The sequence below is a fragment of the Megalobrama amblycephala genome, linkage group LG16, assembly GCF_018812025.1.
Source record: "Megalobrama amblycephala isolate DHTTF-2021 linkage group LG16, ASM1881202v1, whole genome shotgun sequence".
In the NCBI taxonomy this organism is placed as follows: domain Eukaryota; kingdom Metazoa; phylum Chordata; class Actinopteri; order Cypriniformes; family Xenocyprididae; genus Megalobrama; species Megalobrama amblycephala.
Window position 1 is genome coordinate 35,827,362 of NC_063059.1, and position 22,518 is coordinate 35,849,879.

At 37.6% G+C, this 22,518-nt stretch overlaps 1 protein-coding gene across 2 annotated transcripts; it reads left to right on the forward strand.

Annotated features, from left to right (window-relative positions):
* The first annotated feature begins 48 nt into the window (after positions 1-48).
* On the forward strand, positions 49-12,427 carry LOC125248333 (E3 ubiquitin/ISG15 ligase TRIM25-like). 2 transcript variants are annotated; one of them, XM_048160074.1, is made up of 8 exons: positions 49-126; positions 2,138-2,753; positions 5,322-5,417; positions 7,447-7,680; positions 7,808-7,961; positions 8,326-8,426; positions 11,572-11,723; positions 11,919-12,426. In XM_048160074.1, the coding sequence occupies exons 2-8, from the start codon at positions 2,193-2,195 to the stop codon at positions 12,139-12,141; spliced, it is 1,521 nt and encodes a 506-aa protein (XP_048016031.1). In that variant the 5' UTR covers positions 49-126; positions 2,138-2,192; the 3' UTR covers positions 12,142-12,426. The 2 variants fall into 2 exon arrangements, with proteins under 2 accessions (XP_048016031.1, XP_048016032.1); XM_048160075.1 differs by lacking the exon at positions 49-126 and adding an exon at positions 1,172-1,271 and having other exon boundaries at positions 11,919-12,427.
* Positions 12,428-22,518: the final 10,091 nt, after the last annotated feature.

A 22,518-nucleotide genomic window follows, 5' to 3' on the forward strand; every position in this document is an offset into this window, starting at 1 on the left:
GCAGTAAACACCGTAAACACTGCGTAGGAACCCTGTCGAATGGAACGCAGCTCAAGTGACTCAGCCTTTGAAATAGATCCACAGCGCTGGTGTAAAGCAAATCATTTGAGCTGTATTTCTGTCGAGGTAAGAACTTCATAAGATAATGTTGACCGCTTTTAAAAATAAATCGCATGCAATTGTAGGTTATTTGTGCATGTGTACAGAATGTTTACTCCTGTAACTTGTAACAAACCTGGTAAAACAAAATGTTGTACCTCATTGCTAAACGATTATTTTTGGATTTTGTTGTCTAATAAAAACGTAAGTACTATTGAAACGAAACACTCGATTACATACTGAAGTGTACTACAAAACCACATTAACTACAAACCTATTTCTGCTGTGATCATCATAGATAGACAATAATGGCTAGATGTCTCGTCTGCGCTGCTGGCCAATGGAGGTCCACGTCCGCACCTGGCGGCCATCTTGTCACAGTCAGCTCGCTCACTCTTAACATTGTGTTTTAATGGTGCATGTACTGTTTAAATAACCATAACTTGCTCATAACTTGCTACAGATTTTCAAACTGTTTGGTTTGTTATAAACGTCAGAGATGTACTTATGACACTGCATACTTATGAATAATTATAACCATGGAGTTGGGGCTTCCATTGGGCTTCGGCTGGGCATGGGCTCAGGGTGGGCTGTTGTTGTTGGGCCCAAATAACATTGAACAGAACAGGTGCAATGAATATACACACGCACAATGAATTTATGTTAAATCAATATATAGGCTACTAAAACTCGGTGTACAGAATGGCAACATGAGACATATACACTTTTATAATATGAATATTACTATTATAATAAAATATTTTGAATTATTATGTTTATTTTAACTTCTTCAGGGTTCGGCCATTTACTAGGCTTTTCCCCTCGACATTGCACTGTGCCTACTTCAGAGATCACTGTTCCAAAAAAAAAAAAAAGTAAGAAACATTATGTGATTGTGTAAACAAACTTGTAAAAAGCTTTGGGTCAACAACAATGTTGTAATACTATTATATCATAGTCCCACTGTTCCTGTGTAACAGGACCTGTATTGTACATACATCCACTAAGTAACTAACGATTATCCCAAATATAATCATAATATTGTCATATCTTACAGGTGAAAGGTGATCCCACAGGCTCTTGTTTTGAGACTACAGCGATTGGAGCATCCGTAGGCTGCACAAAAGACTGGCATCGTCTCCTATAAAGCCAGCAATTTCCTGTATCATAATGTAAGATGTTTTTAACAAACCAAACTGATTGGAAATCATGTGCGACTTAAGTTATATTGAAAAGAAAGAGCAATTCTGCCTCTCCCACTGATGTAAAATTGCTGGGTAAAATTGCTGGGACCTAGTAGTTACAGATAAACTGTAACTACTAGGTCTCACTCACAGCTTCTTGTTATTAGCCAGCTAATAACTACAAACACATCCACAAAGATTGTAATTTAGACAAAAGATTAGCTGTCATAAAATCATTATTGGTGTCAGTAAACCTCTATAATTGAACAGCTCGATTGTGGTCTCAGCCTTGATAACTTGCGCAAGTAGCCGTGAAACACAACTATGCTGCACGATTAAGTCATTTTTCGAAAAGAAAAGCTGCAATTTCAACATGTTCAAGCATCCAGAATTATAGCCACGTTAATAACGTTTGTAAGAAACCAAACCATTTGTAAATCCGTCAAGATTTCAGCGAGATAAGAGTATTTGTGTTCGTGCAGATCACTCACCTTACATCAGGTACCACAGAGCCCGCCAGAAAGCTGGCCTGTGACAAGATGGCCGCCGGTGATGACGTTAGAGACTCCGCCGTGAGACATCTAGCCTTTATTATGTATATCTATGGTGATCATGACTAAAAAGACTTCTGGATAAATACAAGTTAAGTTCAATTGAAAGCATATTTGAACAGCATTTAATTAGCAGCTGCAGTTTTTTTTTTCTTCAGTTAAATGAAAACATTGTGATTAGGCTTCTCTCAAACAATTTTTTGGTTAGATACTTGGACTTTGTGAAATCTTTACAGTATTCATACTTTCACCAATGTGAAAAATAACATTTAACAAGTAATGTTGCTTTTCTTGGCAAAACAGCCCTTATTACAGGACAGAGACTGAGAATCTGTTCATCTTTGAACACTGCAAAGAAATGGCCGAATCTGCAGCGAGTCAGTATGTGGATCAGTTCAGCTGTTCAGTCTGTTTGGATCCTCTGAAGGAGCCGGTGACGATTCCCTGTGGACACAGTTACTGTATGAGCTGTATTACTGACTGCTGGGGCCAGAAGGAGCAGGGGCCGCCGTACCGCTGTCCCCAATGCAGAGAGAGCTTCAGTCAGAGACCTCTACTGAAGAAGAACACTCTGATAGCTGAGATGATGGAGACGCTGCAGAAGACGTCCCTACAAACGGCTGCTGTGGAGTGTGATGTTTGCACTACAGAGAAGAACAGAGCTGTAAAGTCCTGTCTGCAGTGCTTGGCCTCCTTCTGTCAAACTCACCTGCAGCTTCACTATGAATCTCCTGCGTTTATGAAGCACAAACTAGTCGAAGCTTCCAGAAACATTCAGGAGAACATCTGCCACAGTCATGGGAAACCTCTGGAGATTTACTGTCAGGAAGATCATCAATGCATTTGTAACTTGTGTATGATTGACAGTCATAAAAACCACAGTGTGGTGTCTGTGGATTCTGAATGGGCTAGTAAAAAGGTAATAAATGCTCATAATTGCAGGTAGTTGTCATTTTTTTAATATAATTTTTGAGTTTATAATATTAATCCAAAGTTATTTATTTATTTGTTTTTAATTACTAACTTAAATTACTGGGGAAAATACAAACCTGATTCCAAAAAAGTTGGGACACTGTACAAATTGTGAATAAAAACAGAATGCAATGATGTGGAAGTTTCAAATTTCGTTATTTTATTCAGAATACAACATAGATGACATATCATATGTTTAAACTGAGAAAATGTATCATTTTAAGGGAAAAATAAGTTGATTTTAAATTTCATGGCATCAACACATCTCAAAAAAGTTGGGACAAGGCTATGTTTACCACTGTGTGGCATCCCCTCTTCTTTTTATAACAGTCTGCAAACGTCTGGGGACTGAGGAGACAAGCTGCTCAAGTTTAGGAATAGGAATGTCGTCCCATTCTTGTCTAATACAGGCTTCTAGTTGCTCAACTGTCTTAGTTCTTCTTTGTCGCATCTTCCCCTTTATGATGCGCCAAATGTTTTCTATGGGTGAAAGATCTGGACTGCAGGCTGGCCATTTCAGAACCCGAATCCTTCTTCTAAGCAGCCATGATTTTGTAATTGATGCAGTATGTTGTCTGGCATTGTCATGTTGGAAAATGCAAGGTCTTCCCTGAAAGAGACGACGTCTGGATGGGATCATATGTTGTTCTAGAACTTGGATATACCTTTCAGCATTGATGGTGCCTTTCCAGATGTGTAAGCTGCCCCTGCCACACGCACTCATGCAACCCCATACCATCAGAGATGAAGGCTTCTGAACTGAGCGCTGATAACAACTTGGGTTGTTCCTTGTCCTCTTTAGTCCGGATGACATGGCGTCCCAGTTTTCCAAAAAGAACTTCAAATTTTGATTCGTCTGACCACAGAACAGTTTTCCACTTTGCCACAGTCCATTTTAAATGAGCCTTGGCCCAGAGAAAACGGCTGCGCTTCTGGATCATGTTTAGATATGGCTTCTTTTTTGACCTATAGAGTTTTAGCCGATGTGACGAGCAGGGCGGGCGAGAGCCGTGAGGAAACGGCGCGAGGCCGGTGGCGCGAGTGATAATGAGCATCACCTGCGAGGCGCGCCGGCCTCGAGTCTCTCACGGAGGAGCTCCGGAGGCATAAAAGGAGGAGCGACGACCGTGAAGGACGAGAGAGGACCAGGCCTGGACTTTATTTTATGTTTTATTATGTTTGTGTGGCCGGCAGACGTCCGCGAGGGTCTGCCGGCATTGCTTTCGTTTTGTTCTTTGTTTATTTTTAATTAAAGTTTTGTTGAATGTTCGCCAGTTCCCGCCTCCTTCTACCCACATCTATGAACCGTGTTACAGCCGGCAACAGCGAATGGCACAGTGGATTGTGTTCACTGACAATGTTTTCTGGAAGTATTCCTGAGTCCATGTTGTGATTTCCATTACAGTAGCATTCCTGTATGTGATGCAGTGCCGTCTAAGGGCCCGAAGATCACGGGCATCCAGTATGGTTTTCCGGCCTTGACCCTTACGCACAGAGATTGTTCCAGATTCTCTGAATCTTTGGATGATATTATGCACTGTAGATGATGATAACTTCAAACTCTTTTGCAATTTTTCTCTGAGAAACTCCTTTCTGATATTGCTCCACTATTTTTCACTGCAGCATTGGGGGAATTGGTGATCCTCTGCCCATCTTGTCTTCTGAGAGACACTGCCACTCTGAGAGGCTCTTTTTATACCCAATCATGTTGCCAATTGACCTAATAAGTTGCAAATTGGTCCTCCAGCTGTTCCTTATATGTACATTTAACTTTTCCGGCCTCTTATTGCTACCTGTCCCAACTTTTTTGGAATGTGTAGCTCTCATGAAATCCAAAATGAGCCAATATTTGGCATGACATTTCAAAATGTCTCACTTTCAACGTTTGATATGTTATCTATATTCTATTGTGAATAAAATATAAGTTTATGAGATTTGTAAATTATTGCTGTGGCGAGGGGGGCTTGGTTCAGCTAAGTCTGCAACAGGAGAGAGCGTTGGGAGACGCATGGTGAGTGAGTGGGTTAAATGCAAATCACGAACACCTGTTTCTCATTCTAGTAATTGGCGCGGAGATGGGATAAAACGCCAGGAGAAGCAGGAGTGTGGGAGAGAGAGAGGGACTACTGACTGAGAACCTTTTGGACTGGTCTGGGAGATCATTACTGGAGTGAAGCCCTTCTTCGGATGTGGATTATTTGTTGTGCGTTGCACAGACTCTATGTTGGAGTTTTGTTATATGAAATAAAAGCTCAGTCAGTAGTCAAAGCCGATCCCTGTCCTCTTCCTTCTCTACGAACTTGAACTGAATCTTATTACAATTGCATTCCTTTTTTATTCACAATTTGTACAGTGTCCCAACTTTTTTGGAATCGGGTTTGTAATCTTACTTCCTCATTACCTCACTATGAATTTTTTAATTTGATATTTAATAATTACAAGATGAGATTGGTAAGGTGTATATTTCTACTTTAATTTTTTAATATTGATTTTTTTTTTATGTTAACATCCTCAGAAAGAGTTAAAGGAGATAAAGTTGGCATGTCAGAAGCTGATCCAGGAGCGAGAGAGAGGTCAGCGGGAAATTAGTGAAGCTATGAAGTCTTTTAAAGTGAGTATAAGAAGATGCCAGTGATGTTTACAGTGCTTGTAAAAGTGACATATTATTACAGAATCCTACAGGAAATTTTAAATGACATTTGCAGTGGAAAAACTTATCAGAAACATACATATATATATATACATATACACACACACACACACAAAAAAAAAACTTTATGCATGCAGTGTGCGTTTCCAAATAATTGGAAAGCTAATCCACTATAGACCTTATTCACAGCAGCCCATCTTTAATTTTTAATGGGAATGATTGTGAGGCTGTGAGGGATGGACTCATCTCTTCAGTGAGTTGTACTGTTATTTAATGTGTTTTTGGATTGTTATGCTGACGAAACACTGCAAAAAATATCTTTCCAAGAAGTTTCAGTTGACAAAACATTCCCAACATGAGCTGAGAAAAATTATAACTGATCTAGGAGGTTTATACAGCTTGTTACAGTGGATGCTATGGTAATCTACATGGTAATCTATCCCCTCATTGCTTCACTTTCATACCCATCATGGCGCTGCTCTGAATAAGGTTTATTGACAAGCAACCAGTTCATTTGACTGATAATCCATGGGTTTCAAAGACGTCACTTCCGCTTTGCCCGCCGCCATATTTGTGTCCGAGATGGCAACTACAGAGCAGCACTTCATTGTATTGATGATCATCTTTAGCTTCAGTGCGAGCGCTCAAACAGCCATACCTTAGATCTGCCGCGACTTCCATTCATAAATCGTCAGCAGAAAAACAAAGGGCGGAAGTGGAAAAACAAATCTCATCACTTTCTTTTATAGAACTGAGACTGATGGGATTTGTAGTTCCTAAAACACGCCCCGTTACGCATAACCTGATATTGCATTTTTGTTGATCCTGGAGCAACATTCAAATCAACCAATCAGATTTGAGGGACAAGTTTACAGATTATGTCAAGTTTAGTCTTAAAATCATGAATTGGTGCTTCTACATCAGTGTTATTCATCTATCAATTCCCTTTGATTTTTGGGATAACTTATGGGTAGGGTTAGGTTTAGGGGTAGGAATAGGGTTAAGACTAAATTTTCAAGACTAGAATGTTGTTCCAGGATCAACAAAATATGTTGACCCAGGAACGCATCTAACTCAGCATTATCAGGACGTGCCCCCGTTACAATCATATATGAATTACCCTATATAGGATGTGTTCCCTTGAGTTAATTAACCTTCTAGCAAAGCGCTTCAGTTTACGGGTGTTTCAGCGCGCATCTAACTAAATGCATCTAACTAAAGATAATGAAATGGGTTCGTGATTGCAAGTTGATTTTAACACATCAAAGTGATGATGAGGACAACTTGTTGAAGAGGTTTCAGCAGTTTTAATATTACAGTATAAACATTTTTAATGACTTCATTGCTGTTTGAGCTGCGCACACTGAAGCTGAAGAGAATCAAAACCCGTAAACTGAAGGTTAATTAACTCAACGGAACACATCCTATATAAGATAATTCAGATATTTATACAAAATAAAAATAATATTACAACTAGTATTTGCAAGTGAAGCTTGAACTAAGTTATGTGCTAATCAGATGTTTAACTCCAGTAGACGCGCTCTTCCCACAAAAACACGCTGAAACAACAACATAGAGAATTCACAATGTTTTATTACAACATCATTCTCGTTATAATGTTATGTAAATTACAGTCCCAGCAGTTATTAATGTTGTGCATTGCTGTTTGGCTGCCAGCGGTGTGGTCCCTTCTGATTGAAGCCAACAATTCCGCCGAACCTGACTCCTTTGGGATCAAATAAAATTGTAGTTCGGGGTAGTCCTCTGGTAGTTGTAGCTGCTGTCACCATAGACTTAAACAGGTCACGCAGCTGTGACCGGACACAAAAATGGCGGCGATAAAATACAGCGACGTCACATGAAACCCATGGATAGGCTATGCATGATCACTGTTTTGATTTCAAGACAAGATTTATGATAATGGAGTAATTTCATTGAAATACAGGCTGTTGTTCCTGTCTGCATGATCAGATCTTTGTGTCTCTGACAGAGTTCAGCTCTAGAGACCATGGAGGACATTGAGAAGGTCTTCACTGAGCTCATCTGCTCTCTTGAGAAGAAACACTCTGAGATTAAAGAGCAGATCAGAGCTCAGGAGAAGACTGAGATAGATCGAGCAGAGGAACTTCACAAACATCTGGATCAAGAGCTGACAGAACTCAGAAAAAGACAAGAAGAAATTGAGAAACTTCTGATCACTGATGATCATGTCCAGTGTCTGAAGGTAATGATGCAAAAATGTTGAGAACTATCCATAAAATGAAACACTATTGTGCTGTGCTTTTTTTATGTTCTGGAAAAGATCTGATGTGTTTCACGAACTGTCTGAGTTATTATTTGTCTCATTTCAGAGCTTTCGGTCTGTGTGTGTTTTACCTTCATTTGAAGACGTTCCCAGCTTCACTCAACACACTCATCTGTCTTTTAAAGACATTTCAATCTCAGCGTTTAAGAAGGTTTTGGTGGACATCTATCAACAGCAAACAGCCAGAATATCTCAAGAAGGTCTTTTTTTTTTTTCAAAGGTTTTAATTTCTTTCTTTTTTAATTTCTTTCTTTTTTTTTTAAGATTTGTTTATAACATTTTAGAATTCATGTAAAAATGAAGCATTCGATTGTGTTTCTTACCCCTTCTTTAGTGCCAAATGTCCATGTCCCAGAGTCTCCAGAACCTAAAAATCGAAATGAATATTTGCAGTGTTTTCACACACAATTGCTGAATTATAGTTAATAATAGTTATTAACTGTTTCTATTATCTGTTAAGAAAATATTAAATAATTTAACTACTTATTGTTATCATTAACTATTAATATGTGACATTTGTCAGAGGAAAGTGTGGATGACGGAACTTTATTTGTATATTTACAGGGCTCGACAATAAGGACTGCCCGATGGCTCAGGGCCAGTGTGAACATTGTTCAGGACAGTTGACGGAACTGTCACTTGCCCAATCGAACGAGCGCTGTAGGGTGTGTGATATATATCATCTATGATATTGTAATTGTTGTTTTAACGATCTGACAATATAGAGTATGTCTCTTACTTTACAAAAATGAAACAAAAACACATACATTGAGTGCACGCATACACTATATGATGTAGTCTAGTAGGTTAGACTAGTGCGCGTGCACACCTAGAGTGCGTGATTTAGTCTATTAAAATGCATTTAGAATGCCCCCAGAATTCAAGATAAGTGCCAAAAATGCCCCTGTATGTCTTTTATATTTATATCATTTAATATACAGTAGTCAACATTTGAAGTGGATTAAAAAAAGTTAATCAAAGTTGTCCTAAGAACTAAGTTGTCCTAAGAAGAAGGTTTTAGGACAACTTTGATGAAAGATTTTGATCCACTTCAAATGTTGACTACTATAGTTAACCAATATTACACAAAGAGCACAGTTTTTTCCAAATATCAGCATGATTACAAATGTGATATTGATTTTATACAATGTACAGTTTAATAAAAAAGAAGTTTATATTAAGTGACTTATATTTTAGTCACCAAATCACCTGTTTTGCTCGTTTTCGCCAATGAAAATAATTCCAAATTAATTGCGCCGATTTAGCGCGCAGCCCCTTTAAATTCTCGTGCTCCCCCGCCCCCGAGCTTGCAACTGCCTTAAACAGCATGAACAAAGTTCACACAGCTAATATAACCCTCAAAATGGATCTTTACAAAGTGTTCGTCATGCAGCATGACTAATCGCGTAAGTATAGTATTTATTTGGATGTTTACATTTGATTCTGAATGAGTTTGATAGTGCTCCGTGGCTAAAGCTAACATTACACACTGTTGGAGAGATTTATAAAGAATTAAGTTGTTTATGAATTATACAGACTGCAAGTGTTTAAAGAATGAAAATAGCGACGGCTCTCTTGTCTCCGTGAATACAGTAATAAACGATGGTAACTTTAACCACATTTAACAGTACATTAGCAACATGCTAATGAAACTTTTAGAAAGACAATTTACAAATATCACTAAAAATATCATGATATCATGGATCATGTCAGTTATTATTGCTCCATCTGCCATTTTTCGCTATTGTCCTTGCTTGCTTACCTAGTCTGATGATTCAGCTGTGCACAGATCCTGCCCTTGTCTAATACCTTGAACATGGGCTGGCATATGCAAATATTGGGGGCGTACATACTAATGATCCCGACTGTTGCATAACAGTCTGTGTTATGTTGAGATTCGCCTGTTCGTCGGAGGTCTTTTAAACAAATGAGATTTATATAAGAAGGAGGAAACAATGGTGTTTGAGACTCACTGTATGTCATTTCCATGTACTGAACTCTTGTTATTCAACTATGCCAAGGTAAATTCAATTTTTCATTCTACGGCACCTTTAACTGTTTCCAGTTAATGGATTAGTTCACCCAAAAATTTCTGTCATTAAGTACTCACACTCATATCGTCCCAAACTCGTAAGACCTTTGTTTGTCTTCGGAACACAAATTAAGATATTTGAAGATCCGAGGGTATCTACACATAGGCAGCAACGTCATTGCACCTTTTGAGGTCCAGAAAGGTATTAAAGACATCGATAAAATAGTCAACGTGACTACAGTGGTTCAATCTTAATATTATGAAGCGACGGGAATACTTTTTGTGCGCAAAAACAAAACAAAAATAACGACTTTATTCGACAAATTTGTCTGTTTCCTGTCATACTGCTACCCTATTTTCGTTGCAGAGCTTCCGTGTTTATATCTGAACGTGGGCTTAGTATTGGCAGTAACGCAGCCTCTGAAATGAGATGCAGCAACTGACTTGCTGCCACATCCTAGTGGGTTTAATGTATCTTTCCATTTTTTTAAAAAATTTCAAATAACAGTATTTTAACATTTTATATTTTCAATATTTCTAAACATTATTTATGCATCTGTAACTGCTCTTTATTGATGTTGGTAAAAACAGTGGCCAGATAGTGAGAGTTTTGCTGTTAAACCACTGCACACTGACGACCGCTAGAGAATGCTGTGTTTAGCGTCATTGGTAGTGCATTTGCCTGCCCTGCCACATAACCTGATATTGCTGAGTTCAACATGTTCCTGGGTCAACATTTTTGTTGATCCTGGAACAACATTCAAATCAACCAATCAGATTTGAGGGACAAGTTTACAGATTATGTCAAGTTTAGGCTTAAAATCATGAATTGGTGCTTCTACATCAGTGTTATTCATCTATCATTTCCCTCTGATTTTTGGGATAACTTATGGGTAGGGTTAGGTTTAGGGGTAGGAATAGGGTTAAGACTAAATTTTCAGACTAGAATGTTGTTCCAGGATCAACAAAATATGTTAACCCAGGAACACATCTAACTCAGCAATATCAGGACATGCTCACCTGCCAGCAGCGATCGGGGTTCGAGACCGACTCAGAGCAGAGTGGTTAGGATTGGAGGGTGAGTTTTGAAGGCGGAGCAATGAAGAGAGGGGTGGGTTTGTTTGGGTTGATTTCAAATATCAACAATGTCCAACAGCAGTTAAATATCACTTACCCCACATTTAAACCTAAATGATAAACCTGAAAAGCATTGTTTATTTCATTTATATGTTTGTTCTATTGTATTTATTTGTGTTATTACTTGTAAATTGATTATTAGTTCCTATTTTATTGCTTACTGTTTATTTGTCTAACAGTATTTAAAATTTAAATGAGTTAATCTAATACTAGCTTTTGGTGCCATAACCATATTACATGAATAAAAACATAGAAACCAATAACTAGGCTTATTTTAGAGGCCTGTTTTATTTTATTTTACTTTATTAATTTTTTGTTGTGGGGCCAGTGAAAATTGTCAGGGCAAGTAAAAATTTGAACCACTGGCACATTGGGCCAGTAGAAAAAATCCTTAGCATTGACCCCTGATATATATTTGTCCCTCTATCTTTATCGGATTTCTGTCAACTGCAACTAGATTCAGACACTGCACAACAAAACTTCATCCTATCAGAAGAGAACAGAAAAGTATCACATTCAGATGAAGTCCAGCGATATCCTGATACATGGGGAACAGGACTGTAAAATAAAGTGCTACCGATCTTCTTAGTATATTATTTAGAGCTTTTTCTGAACTGTGCTGTGGTTCTGTCCCTCTTTAGATAGCTGAGGTTGCCCTGGCAAACTTGAAGAGCAAATATGAGAATGAAAAGGCCATGCTCAGCGAAACCATGATGAAGTTGGATAAAGAGCTGAAGGGTCTTAACGAAGATGCTGCCACTTTCTCCTCTCTCAGGGCAGCGTTCGCCACCAGGTAGCACAAGAACACAACTGAAAATTGTTTTTTTTTTCCAGCTTTTTTGTCTGGCTTGCCCTAAGTATTTCCACCCTTAAAGAAGGTGCTGCCTGCTACTGTCCAGAAAACAGTAGGGTTACTTAATACAGGAACTAAATCTGTTAAATTACATCTCTCTTGCTCTATCCCTCTTTCGCTTTTTTTTTTCTTTAGGATTGATGAGTATGAAACACAATTGAACAACATGGCGAGTCAGCTGGTTGCAGCAGAAGATGAGAAGAAGACTCTGAACTCCCTCCTGCGTTTGGCCATCCGGGAGAAACTGGCCCTCACTCAGCAACTGGAGGATCTGGAGTTTGACCACAAGCAGTCCCGAAGAGGATCCGGTGCTGGGCCAGGTGGCCATGGAAAAGGGTCCTCTGCCACGCCCAGATGAAGCCTATCAATTTCAGCCCCCATGTAAGTCCTAGACTTCCCAGTCGGAACCGACCAAAACCACACGGCCTCATTGGAAGTCCTGCGGTTTTATGCAGTGAGAAGTATAAAATTCTGTGTGACGCTGGATCCGATTAACATCTGTGTGTAACTGTCACTCATCGGCATCCTCATACTAACTAACATTCCTTTTATTGTATGTGTTCTTGGGACAAAACAAGACTAGCATGATGGTGCTAACAGTTCTGATGGCTTCATTAATACTTGTCTAAAATTTGGGCTCAGTCCTTCTCCTGTAGATCTCCTGTAGATCTACCTGGAGTGAATAGATGTGTTGGTAATGCCATCCTACCTACTACACAACAAAATTCCCAGAGTTAAATCAACTCTGCTCAGAGTACATATGGTCCCTCTCTAAATAGTGTTAAAATAACACTGAAGCAGAATTAAAGTTAATGAGATAATTAAGCAATTCATAAGGCTGTGACTTAAGTTCACTTGTAGTTCTTGGTTTTCTTATTTCTTCAGTGATTCTGCTTGTTAACAGCAGGTGTTCATCACTAATGCGCAATCATTATTTAATTAATTGCTTAATTATCTCATTAACTTTAACTCTGCTTCAGTGTTATTTTAACACTATTTAGAGAGGGACCATATGTACTCTGAGCAGAGTTGATTTAACTCTGAGGACTTTGCTGTGTAGGGTTATCACAATCACTACAAGGTATGGCAGTTCCCTGAAAAACAATTATCATTGTTCTTGGAGTTTTTCAAGAAATTCAGAATAGGTGAACTCCAATATTTGGGTACTGAATTGACGCTTTTTTTGCAACTTTAGTATCGATGAGTGCCGGTATTATTATAATACCTACTCTATATACTACCTATAAGCAGTCTGTAGTGTATGCAATTGTCTGTTATGCATTGATTACCTGGATGACCTACCATATATACAGTGGCATGAAAAAGTATGTGAACCCCTTGCAGAATCTGTGAAAATGAGAATTATTTGAATAAAATAAGAGGGAAAATAAAAAATGCATGTTATTTTTTGTTTAGTACTGTCCTGAGTAAGATATTTTACATAAAAGATGTTTGCATTTAGTTCACAAGACAAAACAATAGCTGAATTTATTAAAATAACCCCATTCATAAGTATGTGAACCATTGATTCTCAATATTGTGTGTGGTTACCTGATGATCCACATATTTTATTTAACAACAGACTGTTTTTATTGTTTTGTGATGGTCGTTCATGAGTCTCTTGTTTGTCCTGAGCAGTTAAACTGAACTCTGTTCTTCAGAAAAATCCTCCAGCTCCTGCAGATTCATCAGTTTTCAAGCATTTTTTGCATATTTGAACCCTTTCCAGCAGTGGCTGAATGATTCTGAGATTCATCTTTTCACACTGAGGACAATTGAGGGACTCAAACTCAACTATTAAAAAAGGTTCAAACATTCACTGATGCTCCAGAAGGAAACGATGCATTAAGAGCAAGAATAAAGAAATAACGAGGGGTGAAAACTTTTGAATTCAAATATCAAGGTAAATTGTACTTAATTTTTCTGCTGGGAAACATGTAAGTATCTTCAGTTGGTTCCGAAGGGATATGTAGTAAATAAGTGAATCAGTACTGCGGGGGTGTCCCGTAAATGAAAAACAATGATATTTAAACAAAATAAGAAAAATTGTGACATCTTCATCCTGTTCAAAAGTTTTCACCCCCCGACTCTTAATGCATCGTGTTTCCTTCTGGAGCATCAGTGAATGTTTGAACCTTTTTTAATAGTTGTGTTTGAGCCCCTCAGTTGTCCTCAGTATGAAAACACAGATCTCAAAATCCTACAGTCACTGCTGGAAAGGGTTCAAATATGCAAAAATGCTTGAAAACTAAAGAATCTGCAGGAGCTGGAGGATTTTTCTGAAGCTTGTTAGAAATTAAGTGTGAGAAATGGAATAACAGAAGAAATGTTTTACATCAAAGAATGTAGAAAAGGGAAAAACCCAATGGCAGATGTTTACATTAAAGAATGACAACCAATATTGTAACACCTTTATTAAAGCATGCATTAATCATTAAAGAATGAGAGACAACCGCTATTGTAACGCCTTCATTAAAGCATATATTAATCATTAAAGAATGAAAGACAACTGGTATTGTAACGCTTTTATTAAAGCATATATTAATCATTAAAGAATGAAAGACAACTGGTATTGTAACGCCTTTATTAAAGCATGTATTAATTACTTATTAATGAATGGAAAACAACTGCTATTATAATACATTTATTAATAGCATGTTAGTAGATTAGAGAGGAAAATACATGTATTAGATAGAAAAGCAGGTATTACTTTGAAGTGATGTGTTGCAGACGAGGAGGAGACGGCAGCAGCGAAGGAGGGCCCAGAGGAGAAAGACTAGAAAACAGCGGGCTTTATATAAGCAAATTCTAAGGTGCTTTCCAGAGCTTATGACAGCCCAGGACTTTGGATTCGACCAATTAACTGTAAAGGACTGATGATTTATGGGGGGATTTTTATGTGTCATTACATCAGTGGTTTGTGTTGTCTATAAAAGACTAGGAGAAAAGCAAGAGGTCAGACGCTGATTCTTAATTAACGGCCTCCCCGGTGTTAGATAACTTGATGTTAGCACCATAGAAATACATAATAAAGGCTAGATGTCTCGTCCGCGCTGCTGGCCAATGGAGGTCGACGTCTGCAACTGGCAGCCATCTTGTCACAGTCAGCTCGCTCACTCTTAACATTGTGTTTTAATGGTGCATGTACTTTTTAAATAACCATAACTTGCTCAATTTTCCAACGATTTTCAAACTGTTTGGTTTGTTATAAACGTCAGAGATGTACTTATGACACTGCATACTTATGAATAATTATAACCATGGACTTCCATATGAAAATAACATTGAACAGAACAGATAGGTGCAATGAATATACACACGCACAATGAATTTATGTTAAATCAATATATAGGCTACTAAAACTACTAAAACTAAAAAAGTGTAAAGTGTACAGAATGGCAACATGATATATATATATATATATATATATATATATATATATATATATATATATATATATACACTTTTATAATATGAATATTACTATTATAATAAAATAATTTGAATTAGGTTGCATAAAAGTCTGGTATCTTCTCCTATAAAGCCATCAATTTCCTGTATCATAATGTATGATGTTTTTAACAAACCAAACCAATTGGAAATCATGTGCAACTTAAGTTATATTGAAAAGAAAGAGCAATTCTGCCTCTCCCACTGATGTAAAATTGCTGGGTAGCAGATAAACTGTAACTACTAGGTCTCACTCACAGTTTCTTGTTATTAGCCAGCTAATAACTACAACCACATCCACAAAGATTGTAATTTAGACAAAAGATTAGCTGTCATAAAATCATTATTGGTGTCAGTAAACCTCTATAATTGAACAGCTCGATTGTGGTCTCAGTCTTGATAACTTGCGCATGTAGCCGTGATACACAACTATGCTGCACGATTAAGTCGTTTTTCGAAAAGAAAAGCTGCAATTTCAACGTTCAAGCATCCAGAGTTATAGCCACTTTAATAACGTTTGTAAGAAACCAAACCATTTGTAAATCCGACAAGATTTCAGCGAGATAAGAGTATTTGTGTCACTCGCCTTACATCAGGTACCACAGAGCCCACCAGAAAGCTTGCCTGTGACAAGATGGCCGCCGGGTATGACGTTAGAGACTCCGCCGTAAGACATCTAGCCTTTATTATGTATATCTATGGTTAGCACCTCCTGCAGACAAACGCTTGTAACCTAAGTGTTGACTGTAATTTGATTATTGTATTTAGTGTATTGTAAGTAAACTACTTAACCTGTAATTAATAAAACTATATTACTTATAACTATGAAGATTGCCTGCCAAAAAAGTCTCTGATTTCTAAACTGAGCTGAACAGACCACAGAGAAGTCTTCTGAGACCTATTTTGTAAGTATGAGATTTCAACTACTTATAAATTAGGACAGATTCGACTTGCTTTACCTAACCTGAGAATAATTAAAATAAGGTAGAAGGTGTAAAAAATTTAGCACCATAAAACAATATTTATGAACAAGGTTGGAGGAAATTATTGTCTAACCATGTTTAAATACGGCCTTTTCTGTCTGAACGTTTGACCCCAATGTTTGTACTCGAACACAGCCAGCACTGAGAATATTGATTGTCATTGAGTTAAACCCAGTTTCACAAAGCTAGTCTGTTCATCTCTGTGTCAGTGGGAAGAAATGTGTGTAATCCCAACAGAGACGCACCTTACTGAGCCTGCTGGGAGCTTTGCAATTCAGGTTGCAACCCTAAAGGACATAATTGATGCTGCTGATTTTTTTGCTAAAACTATTTTTAAAAAAACGAAAGGTCTTTTTTTAAAGATGATGTCTAGATTTGTGTAAAGAATTCTTTGTTTGTTTCAACTGTGACTTTGTTATAATGTTTCATGTTTTTGTTGATTTTGTTCATACTATTTCAACTCAGAGCGATTTGATGTATATATGAATGTCTTGTGTCCAGAGGGTTTGTGCGGTCGCTGTTACTGGGAGGTCGAGTGCAGTGGGAAAAATTGGGCTGTAGCAGTTTGTTACAAAGGAATTGGACGTAAAGGAAGAAGTAATGACTGCAAACTGGGGTTTAATAATAAGTCCTGGAGACTGACCCACTGTCAACAGAATTTTCCGGAGTGTATCACAGAGCAGGAACTCTGTCCTTCTACAGCGTCTCTGACACAATGACTCTCCTTCATAGAGTCCAGACCACTTTCACTGAACCCTTATACCCTGCTTTTGGGGGTTTAGACGGTTCATCTGTCAGGATCATAGAGCAGGAGAAAATGTGCTGTTTAAAGGCTAAAAATGAAACTTTCATATATTTTAGATTCCTTACGTGTAAAGTAAAACATTTCAATTTTTTTTTTTAATTTGTTGATTAGAGCGTACAGCTAATGAAAGTCCAAAATCCAGTATCTCAAAATATTAGAATATTTACATTTGAGTTTCATTAAATGACCATCTCTACAGTATAAATTCCGGGTATCTCTTGTTCTTTGAAACCACACTAATGGGGAAAACTGCTGACTTGGCAATGGTCCAGTAGACAATCATTGACACCCTCCACAAAGAGAGTAAGTCACAGATGGTCATTACTGAATGTGATGGTTTACAGAGTGATGTATCAAAGCATATTAAATGCAAAGTTGACTGGAAGGAAGAAATTGGGTAGGCAAAGGTTCACAAGCAACAGGGATGATCGCAAGCTTGAGAATACTGTCAAGTAAAGCCGATTCAAACACTTGGGAGAGCTTCACAATGAGTCAAATGAAGCTGGAGTCAGCGCATCAAGAGTCACCACACTCAGACATCTTCAGGAAAAGGACTACCAAGCCACTTCTGAAACAGAAACAACATCAGAAGCATCTTACCTGGGCTAAGGAAAAAAAGAACTGGACAGTGAACAGTGGTCGAAAGTCCTCTTTTCAGATAAAGGTAAATTTTGCATTTCATGTTGAAATCATGGTCCCAGAGTCTGAAGGAAGACTGGAGAGGCACAGAATCCAAGCTGCTTGAAGTCTAGTGGGAAGTTTCTGAAGTTAGTAATGATTTGGGGGGCCGTGACGTCTGCTGGTGTTGGTCCATTGTGTTTTATCAAGTGCAAAGTCAATGCAGCCATCTTCCAGGAGATTTTGGAGCATTTATGCTTCCATCTGCTGACAAGCTTTATGGAGATGCTGATTTCCTTTTCCAGCAGGACTTTAGCACCTGCCCACAGTGCAAAAACCACTTCCAAGTGGTTTGCTGACCATGATATTACTGTGTTTTATTGGCCAGCCAACATGCCTGACCCCTGAATCTATGGTATATTTTCAAGAGAAAGATGAGAAACAGTCGATCCAACAATATACAGATGATCTGAAGGCTCAATAGTGCCTCAGCAGTGCCACAGGCTGATCACTTCCATGCCACATGAGCCTCTGCTTAAGGATCCACACTCTTCTAGTTTGGTTAAAGCTGAATTTTCAGCATCATTACTCCAGTCTTTAGTGTCACATGATCCTTCAGAAATCATTCTAATATGCTGATCTGCTGCTCAAGAAACATTTAATGTGTACAATTGTACAAAATATTTGTGTACAATATTTTTTTTCAGGATTATTTGATGAATAGAAAGTTCAAACGAATCTAATCTTTTGTAACATTATAAATGTCTTTACTGCCACTTTTGATTGATTTAATGCATCCTTGCTGAATAAAAGTATTCATTTCTTTAATTTCTTTTCAAAAAAAATAAAAATAAAAATTCTTACTGACCCCAAACTTTTGAACGGTAGTGGATAATGCTACAGAAGCTTTGTATTTCAGATAAATGCTGTTCTTTTGAACTTTCTATTCATCAAGGAATCCTGAAAAAAAGTACACAACTGTTTTCAACATTGAAAATAATCATAAATGTTTCTTGAGCAGCAGATCAGCATATTAGAATGATTTCTGAAGGATCATGTGACACTGAAGACTGGAGTAATGATGCTGAAAATTCAGCTTTGCATCACAGGAATAAATTACTTTGTCAAATATATTTAAATAGTACACAGTTATTTTAAATTGTAATAATATTTCACAATATTACTGTTTTTTACTGTATTTTTAATTAAATAAATGTAGCCTTGGTGAGCAGATGAAACTTCTTTTAAAAACATTAAAAATCTTAGTGGTTCAAAACTTTTGGACTGTACTGTATATATATATATATATATATATATATATATATATATATATATATATATATATATATTTTTTTTTTTTTTTTTTTTTTTTTTTTTTTACTAGCCTGGTGAAGGTAAAAGGGAGCTTTTTCCCCACTTATTTCAATAATGAAAAATATTTTGTCAGCTGGTAAAAATGAGCTATCATTTATTTTTAAAGCTATCTGAAATACTGTCTAACCTATGTTAGTTTTTTGAAATTTTGTGACTTTTTCTCATTTAGGGTGATGAACATACAAAGTTTCAACACGCTGATGTCTTGTGAAATGTGCATACAGAAATTGTATATGATCTTGCTGTTCATGGGTCAATTTGACCCATATAGGCAGCTGTTCAAAAGCAACAGTACAGACCCCAATTAAAAAAACACTTCTGTGTTGTATGTCAGAGCTCTTCTACTGCCAGTGTCTTGCTGAGTTTAACAACTTTTTATTTTCAAAGTTTGTGAAAATAAAATGTTGTTTTACCTGTTAGCTGTTTTTGAGCATAGACTTGAAAATTACTTTTCCAACTTAAGTGTTCAAGATTTTTTAAAATTTAAGAGCTAAATTTGGTGTCTTTTTAAAGTGCACACTTATTGTAGAAGTTAAAAAAAGTTGAAGTTGAGTTATCTGAACCATATATTTCCATAATTTTCAAAACATTTATGAAGTAGACATCATATTCAGAATAAGTTTGAGCAGTAATGTTAATATTTGAATTCATCCTCAAACCCCCCGCATGTGTTATAGTTTGGCTTTCAGACTTCAGATAAATGGAGAACTCAACTGCAGTGAACAAACGTGCAGTTTATTAGAAACAAACTTTAGGGACAAACTTGAACAGTCAATGTGACACAGTGAAATTGCAGAGATACCCTACTTTGTATGGTATCTCTCGTGTTCTCCTCACACACATCAGTGGACACAGACTGCGGAGACCACCAAGAGGAAATGAAAGCAGGAAAACCAACTGATGATGAGTCCGAGTCCAATAAGTGAATTAGCCTTGCTACAAACTCCTCATCTTTGAGTCCTGAACACAATGGAAATGACAGGACCATAACAAACAACAGAGAACCAGTGACACACTCTGACCTGTGACAGAACCCTGCTGCACGAGCCTCTGCTTAAGGATCCACACTCTTCTAGTTTGGTTAAAGCTAAAGGAGTGAATACTTGACTTGTTATTCTGTCAAAACAGGTAAGAATGTCATATAATCCTTAACTAAAGGTTTTAATGTATTCTTGCTTGTATTGAAAAAAAAAAACATACAAATATTACTGTGTTTGATATTACATGTTAATCTGGATGTATTATGGTTATTCTTCTGGTTACAGATGAAGAGTTTAAGATTCTTTTATATTAATACACAAAACTATAAGCATTTTGTAGATTTTTATACATGCTCTCTTTCATTAATGATTTACATGTGTATTTATAGGCTACTCCTTCAGAAATGTCTGAATTTGCAGTGAGTCAGTATGAGGATCAGTTCAGCTGTTCAGTCTGTTTGGATCCTCTGAAGGAGCCGGTGACGATTCCCTGTGGACACAGTTACTGTATGAGCTGTATTACTGACTGCTGGGGCCAGAAGGAGCAGGGGCCACCGTACCGCTGTCCCCAATGCAGAGAGAGCTTCAGTCAGAGACCTCTACTGAAGAAGAACACTCTGATAGCTGAGATGATCGAGACGCTGCAGAAGACGTCCCTACAAACGGCTGCTGTGGAGTGTGATGTTTGCACTACAGAGAAGAACAGAGCTGTAAAGTCCTGTCTGCAGTGCTTGGCCTCCTTCTGTCAAACTCACCTGCAGCTTCACTACGAATCTCCTGCGTTTATGAAGCACAAACTAGTCCAAGCTTCCAGAAACATTCAGGAGAACATCTGCCTCAGTCATGGGAATCTTCAAGAGATTTACTGCCAGGATGATCATCAGTGCATTTGTTGTTTGTGTGTGACTAACAATCATAATGGACACAATGTGGTGTCTGTGGATTCAGAATGGGCTAGTAAAAATCAATGCTTATAATTTCAGGTAGTTGTCATTTTTGATAACATTTATAGCTGGTAATATTAGTGAATGTTATTTATTTAATTTACCAATTTAAATTACTGAGATTTTAACATACTTCCTACTTTTATGTTAACATCTTCAGAAAGAGTTAAAGAAGGTAAAGTTGGCGTGTCAGAAGCTGATCCAGGAGCGAGAGAGAGGTCAGCGGGAACTCAATGAAGCTGTGAAGTCTTTTAAAGTGAGTATCAGAAGAAGCCAGTGATGTTTACAGTGTTTCTAAAAGTGACGTATTATTACAGAATCCAATGAAGATTCTTAAGTGACATTTGCAGGGGAAAAACAAGGCCAAAAACACACTCAGTCTTTTTCAGTCTTCACATTTCAGTCTGCATGAGCAGATCTTTGTGTCTCTGACAGAGTTCAGCTCTAGAGACCATGGAGGACATTGAGAAGGTCTTCACTGAGCTCATCTGCTCTCTTGAGAAGAAACGCTCTGAGATTAAAGAGCAGATCAGAGCTCAGGAGAAGACTGAGATAGATCGAGCAGAGGAACTTCACAAACATCTGGATCAAGAGCTGACAGAACTCAGAAAAAGACAAGCAGAGATTGACAAACTTCTGAATACTGAAGATCAGATAATCAAGGTAATGATGCAAAAATGTTGAGAAATGAAACACTATTGTGCAATGATTGTTTCTTTGTTTTGTTTTTTGGAAAGGATCTCCCAAATGAAGTCTGAATTATTATTCTCATTTCAGAGCTGTCAGTCTGTGTGTGTTTTACCTTCATTTGAAGACGTTCCCAGCTTCACTCAACACACTCGTCTGTCTTTTAAAGACATTTCAATCTCAGCGTTTAAGGAGGTTTTGGAGGACGTCTGTCAACAGCAAACAGCCAGAATATCTCGAGAAGGTCTGAATATTTTTATATGTTCTATTAATTTGTCATTAAACCAACACATTAATCATATGTTTGTTTCATATTTTCTCTTCAGTGTCAAATGTGTCTGTTGTAAAGCCTCCATAACCAAAGACCCACAATGATTATTTTTGCAGTGTAAGTTCAACTGTGGTTGCTTCAAGGAAAATCATTAATTGATAAGTATCATTTGTAACAATGTGACCATTTTGAAACCAAAGTTTATTGTGTTCAGTATTTGTGTTTTTTTTTTTTTTTTCTCCATTCCTCCTCCTCCGATTTCTATGAACTTCACCTGGTTCTAAACACTGCAAACAAAAACCTCGAATTGTCAGAAGAGAACAGGAAAATATCAGGTTCAGATAAAGCTCAGCCGTATCCTGATCAACCAGAGAGATTTGATGAGTTTCCGTACATCTTGTGTCGAGAGGGTTTGTACGGTCGCTGTTACTGGGAGATCGAGTGCAGTGGGAACAACTGGGCTGTAGCAGTTTGTTACAAAGGAATTGGACGTAAAGGAAACAGTGAAGACTGTGGACTTGGCTCCAACAAAAAAATCATGGAGACTGGGCTATTATCAGCATCATTTCAGTTTCATACATGCTAAAATAAAGGTCCCTGCTGTCTGCTCCTCTAGAATAGGA